The 6,596-nt window shown below is 42.1% G+C and overlaps 1 protein-coding gene across 1 annotated transcript in view; it reads left to right on the forward strand.

Annotated features, from left to right (window-relative positions):
* Window positions 1-6,596, forward strand: part of YARS1 (tyrosyl-tRNA synthetase 1) — a 29,339-nt gene that overhangs the window by 11,811 nt on the left and 10,932 nt on the right. The window contains exons 5-6 of the mRNA XM_024765308.1: window positions 2,823-2,903; window positions 5,759-5,851. Of these exons, the coding sequence (XP_024621076.1) occupies window positions 2,823-2,903; window positions 5,759-5,851 (174 nt within the window). The remainder of the gene's footprint in view (window positions 1-2,822; window positions 2,904-5,758; window positions 5,852-6,596) is intronic.

Raw genomic sequence — 6,596 nt, forward strand, 5'->3', positions numbered from 1 at the left:
CTGGCAGGCAGATTCTTAACCACTGTGCCACCAGGGAAGCCCCGAACCACTCTTTGACTTCTTCCCCTACCTGTCTGTCCTTTAAAACACTGCTCATCTCACATGTCTTCTTTATGGGTAATCATGATCCCTCAATTGAAGAACATTAATTTCAGAGTGACAAGTGAAAATAAATTTTAAGCATGATCTTATTTCCCATTAAGCAAAACAAACACATCATATTTCCTGTGTGTGCATATTAGTGTGAGCATGGATAAAGCATGGAAAAATTCAAACCAAGCTATTGATACTGGTTATTAGCTCAGGAAGGTAGGATGAAAATGTCGATAGACTTAGCTTTTCCTTTGTATATTTCTCTAATGTTTGATATAAGAAAATCAAGTCATACAAACTACTGTATATAAAATAAACAAGGTCCTACTGTATAGCACAGAGAACCAGATTCAATATCTTATATTAAATTATAACAGAAAAGGATCTGTAATAGAATATATGTACATGTATATATTATATACATATGTAGAATTTATATATACTTTATATACATATATAAAAAACTGGATCACTTTGCTATATACCAGAAACTAACACACATTTAAATCAACTAAACTTTAATAAAAAATTTTCTTTAATTTAAAAAATAAATTTTTTTTTTTAAAGTTGAAAGAAAGAGGGCTTCCCTGGTGGCGCAGTGGTTGAGAGTCCGCCTGCCAATGCAGGGGACACAAGTTTGTGCCCCGGTCTGGGAAGATCCCACATGCCGCGGAGCGGCTGGGCCCATGAGCCATGGCCGCTGAGCCTAAAAAAAAAAAGTTGAAAGAAAGAAAAGAAAATCAAGTCTTCCCTTGGTCAGTCACTCTAGATCTACAGTGTCCACTATGGTAGCCTCTTGTCATAGTCATATGTGGCTATTGAAGTAATTAAAATTAAAAGTTTTAGTTCTCCAGTCACACTGGCTGTTATTTCAGTTTGCAGTTTGCTCGTGTGGCTAGAGGCTAACCTGTTGGACAGCACAGATATGGAACGTATTCATCCTCACAGAAAGTTCTGTTGGACAGTGCTGTTCTCACATTCTAACTGCTTGCTCACCTTCTCTTCCTCTCCCGCTGAATCCAGTCGGACACTAAATGTTATCAATTCTATTTCTTTTTTTTTTTTTCTCAACCACTGCGCCACCAGGGAAGCCCTATCAATTCTATTTCTTAAAAATCTCTTAAATTCATTCTTGCTCTACGTCCTCACCAACTTGGTTCATTGTTATTTCTCACCTGGCCTCTCACAGCAGCCTTCTGGCCGTTTTCTTTATCTCTGGTCCTCAGGCCACCACTCCACACTCTGCCGCCTTACTGGTGTGATTTTTCTACAGTGTGTGAATCATGTTTCTTCCCTCCTTAAAATCGTTCACTGGCCAGCATGTTGCTAGGCACCCTCACATGACATTCAGGGTCCTTACCAGCTTTTCTTTTCTTTCCTTTTTTTTAAAAATTAATTAATTTAATTTTTGGCTCCGTTGGGTCTTCATTGCACAGGCTTTCTCTAGTTGCGGTGAGCAGGGGCTACTCTTCATTGCGGTGCACGGGCTTCTCATTGCGGTGGCTTCTCTTGTTGCGGAGCACAGGCTCTAGGCGCGCAGGTTTCAGTAGTTGTGGCACTCGAGCTCAGTAGTTTTGGCTCGTGGGTTCTAGAGCGCAGGAGCACAGGCTTAGTTGCTCCGCGGCATGTGGGATCTTCCCGGACCAGGGCTCGAACCCATGTCCCCTGCATTGGCAGGCGGATTCTTAACCACTGCGCTACCAGGGAAGCCCTTTACCAACTTTTCTAACCTCATCACTCACCACTTCCCACATCCCTTGGAGTTTGTGCTTTTTTTTTTTTGGTACGTGGGTCTCTCACTGTTGCGGCCTCTCCCATTGCGGAGCACAGGCTCCGGACGCGCAGGCCCAGTGGCCATGGCTCACGGACCCAGCCGCTCCACGGCATGTGGGATCTTCCCAGACCGGGGCACGAACTCGTGTCTCCTGCATTGGCAGGCGGACTCTCAACCACTGTGCCACCAGGGAAGCCCGGAGTTTGTGCTTTTGCAGACTGAATCACTCATAATTTGCCTGAACACTTCACACCTCTGTGCCCTCTCACATTCTGTTTCCTCTGCATGGTGAAAAGCATCTATATATTCAAAACCAAGCTCAGCCCACAATCTGACTCTAGGAAGCCTTCACCACCACCAGTCTGAACAGAGATAATAATTTCTTTCTTCGTGTTAATATGTTCCTTAAATGAACATGTAAGTTAGCCCTTGGCATGCTGTATAGAAATTACGTATTCACGTGTCTCTCTCCCCAGCTAGTTAATTGGCTTCTTGAAGGCAGAATCTGGGTCTGATTCATCTCTGCATCCACAGGACTGGCACTAGGCCTGACATCTAATAAGTGATAGTAACTGTTTATACTAGTTCAGTCTTGCCCCGTTTTTCTGAGCTCTCACAGGACTTCCTTTTTATGCCAGTTATTTGACACTTGTCACAGGCTGCCTTATTCATTGGGTACTTTTGACATGACTATCCTCACTGGATTGTGAGCTTCCTGAGAGCAGAGACTCTTCTTATTTTTTTACCCCATGATACCCACATCGAATATTGTTCACTGCAGGCACTCAGCAAATGTGTATCTAGCTCTTGAAGCCAACAGGAAGGCTGAGTGCTGCTTATTTGCTTCCTGGTTCTACCTTCGGAAAATTTTAGTGGTTTTCAAAAGTTTCTCATTTCTTAGACCCATACAGAGGAAATACAGTTGGAGTTTATGCTCATGTGTTTCTTTCCACAGGCCTTGGATGAAGAGTATTTGAAAGTAGATGCCCAATTTGGAGGAGTTGACCAGAGAAAGATTTTCACCTTTGCGGAGAAGGTTAGTGTCCTCTTTTTCCTATCTTTTTTTCTTTTGACCCGCAGAGGTGTGCATTAAAGTTTCTTCAATGTGCCAGTGCCAGCAATCATATGGTATGGTAGGTATTATTCACCTTGTTTTGCAGATGAGAAGGCTGAGGATAGAGAGAGTAAGAAAGCTGTCCAGTATCACACAGTTAGTGACTGAGCAGGAATTAGCATTCAGATCTGTCTGACTCAAAAGCCTGTGCTCTTGCTGCTGCCACCAGGAAGCTGCCCCCAAAGCTGCTGGATTTGCTTCTTTTTTTTTTTCTTCTTCTTTTTTGCTTCTTCCCTAATAGCTCAGTTTCCAGGGAAAGCTAACACCAGTCAGAACTACTGTTCTTTCCCAGACCAATTTGGTCCATATTGCTCTGGATCTTAAATAAACGACTCATCTCTGAGATGAGGTTTAACAGGGTTTAAAGGAAGAAATTAGCACAAACCCATAATACTTCTTTTCTGGGAAAGAACTTGAGTAAGTTGAAAGGGGCTATTGAGAAGTGGTTGGTATTTTTGAAAGCTTCTCAAAACCTCTTATTGGTAAGGGAGTAGAGAAAACACTGCTAGTAAAAAAGTAAATTCCTGATGGGTGATTTGATGACTCTAAAATGTTTCTACCCTTTGTCCAAATAAGTATACAAATATGTCCTCAAGATATAATTTTATTGTTTGTATTTATTTATTTTTTTGCGGTACATGGGCCTCTCACTGTTGTGGCCTCTCCCGTTGCGGAGCACAGGCTCCGGACGCGCAGGCTCAGCGGCCATGGCTCACAGGCCCAGCCGCTCCACGGCATGTGGGATCTTCCCGGACCGGGGCACGAACCCGTGTCCCCTGCATCGGCAGGCGGACTCTCAACCACTGCGCCACGAGGGAAGCCCTATAATTGTTTTTTAAACAGTCAATTTTCACGTATATTTACCCCCACTTACCCTTTCTGATACTCTTGATTTCTTCCTGCGGTTCTGTGCCTTGTGCTTCCCTCTGGGATCATTTTCCTTTAGCCTAAAGACCCCTTTGTGTTTTGTGTTTGCAATGCAGGGCTCTTGGTAATGAGTTCTTTCGGCTTTCTTTTGTCTGAGGACATCTTTCCTTTGCTTTCTTTTTTGTTTTTGTATTTTTTTCCCTTGGCTCTCAATGGGTATAAAATTCTAGGTTTGCAGTTATTTTCTTTTAGCATTTTAAGGAGTTGTCCTGTTGCCTCTGGCTTTTATAGTTTCCATTGAAAAGTCACCTGTAAGTATCATTGTTTCTCCTTTGCAGATAGTATATCTTTTCTCTGGTTGCTTTTAATGTTTTCTCTGCCTCTGATTTTTAGCAATTTGACAATGGTGTTTTTAGCTTTAGTTTTCTTTGTATTTATCCTGCTTGGATTTTGCTGAGCTTCTTGAGTCTATGGGTTGATATTTTCATCACATTTGGGAAATTGTCCCCTACTATTTCCTTTAAATATTGTTTCTGTCCTCTTCTGTCTCTCCTCTTGAGACCCTAATTTTACACAGATTAGACCTCTTGATCATGTCCCACATGTCTCATAGTCTGTTCTGTTGTTTCCCTCTGTGCTTTAGTTTGGTTATTGTCTATTGATTTTTCTTCATGTTCATTAATCCTGTCTTTTGTTAAATCCATCCAGTATTGTACTGTGCCATTTTAGATCTTCCATTTGATCCTTTTTTATAGATTCCAATTCTCTTTTATAGTTCTCCATCTTTTATCCATTTTGTCCATCTTTTCCTCTGTTTCCTTTAACACATCAATCGTAGTTATTTTGACATCCTGATCTCCTTATTCCAGTATCTGGATTATTTGTGCGTCTGCTTTTATTGACTGTTTCCTCTTGACTGTCAGTCATTTTTTTTCTGCTTCCCACTTCTAGTACTTTTCAGTGTATCAGAGACACCGTAGATACGCTGTAGAGGCTCTGAATTATATTTATAGAGTGCATGTTTTCTGTTTAATTACTGACTTGTCACCTTGATTCTGTCAAGGGTGGGTTTTAGACTTTGTTAGAATAGGTCTATTTCAGTTTGCTCTTACTCCTATAATATGGACCTTATCTTAGTATGTGGCCTTTCTGGGGTCTCAAACTGAAATCTTAGGGTATTCACAAAGCCCTCTCTGCTTTGATTGGACCTAAACTTCAACTTCTGTCTCCCCAGCACTGTGGAGCCCCTAAAATTTGTTCAGGTCTCCAGCCTCCCAGAGCCTGTTCTCTGCTGGGCTTCGTGCTGTCTCTCCGAATGAACGCACAGCTATGAGTCAATCAAGAAAGCAATGGAGAACTTTGACCTAGATTTTTGGAGGGGGCTCCCTTCTCTCTGGAACCCTCCCCAAATCCTAGCCTCCTGGTAGCCCTGAATTCCAATCTCTATCTCCTCTGCTTAGTCAGACTGCTGCTCTCTGCTTGGTCTCTTTTTTCTCAGCGCTCAGTTTGAAAAAAATGCCCTCAAGGAGAAAGCCAGGGTGGATGTAGGGTCACCTAACTCCCTTCTCTCAAGATTTGTAGCCCTACACTTGTTGCTGTCTAATGTCTGCAAATGGTTATTTGCAGCTTATAGAAATGGAATATTTCTATATTTCCAACTTTTAGAGTTGTTTATGGCAGTAGGGTAAGTCCAATAGCTTCACAATGTAATACTAATAGAAAAACAGTAGGAAAATAAAACCCTTGTTAATATTATGATCACCACTGAAAATTTATATATTCAGTAGAAAAAAAAGATTGGCACGAATATATCAAACTGTTATGTGGCAGGCCAGGTTAGATGAGATCAGGGCACCGAGGAGGAATTCATACTAATATCTGCTTTCGTGTGTTTCTTTCTAACCCCCTAGTACCTCCCTGCACTTGGCTACTCAAAACGGGTCCACCTGATGAATCCTATGGTTCCAGGATTAACTGGCAGCAAAATGAGCTCTTCTGAAGAGGTAGGTTGCCAGCTCTGACTTGAGTTGAGAAATCTTCAAGAGATGAAGAAATTGAGGACTAGAAAGAACAGTAACCTGGCTAACTAAAATTCTCAAATATCTGAGCTATAAGAAATCTTAAGTTATCCAATTAATTCCAGTGGTTCTTGAGTATTGAAGGACCCAGGGAGCAGTCCTGATGAGATCCAATCATAATTTTAAGTTTTACTGCTGCTGATAAAAAGTACAAGCAAAAGGACTTCCCTGGTGGCGCAGGGGTCGAGTCCGCCTGCCAATGCAGGGGACACGGGTTCAAGCCCTGATCCGGGAAGATCCTACATGCCACAGAGCAACTAAGCCCGTGAGCCCCAACTACTGAAGCCCACACTCCAAGAGCCTGTGCTCCGCAACAAGAGAAGCCACTGCAATGAGAAGCCCATGCACCACAACAAAGAGTAGCCCTCCGCTCGCCACAACTAGAAAAAGTCCCTGCGCGGCAACAAAGACCCAACACAGCCAAAAATAAATTAAAAAAAAAAATGTACAAGCAAAAGTAGTTTCTTCACCCATAGAACTGTGATAAAAGTCAGCCTTATTAATGAGAAGGCTGTGGTTGCATTTCACCAATTAGCATCTTTTTAAAAAAAATATTTATTATTTATTTATTTATTTGGTTGCACTGGGTCTTAGTTGCAGCTGGCAGATTCCTTAGTTGTGGCTTACAGGCTCCTTAGTTGTGGCATGCGAACTCTTAGTTGCGGCATGC

Source organism: Neophocaena asiaeorientalis, unplaced genomic scaffold, assembly GCF_003031525.2.
Source record: "Neophocaena asiaeorientalis asiaeorientalis breed wild unplaced genomic scaffold, Neophocaena_asiaeorientalis_V1.1 scaffold409, whole genome shotgun sequence".
Taxonomy (NCBI): domain Eukaryota; kingdom Metazoa; phylum Chordata; class Mammalia; order Artiodactyla; family Phocoenidae; genus Neophocaena; species Neophocaena asiaeorientalis.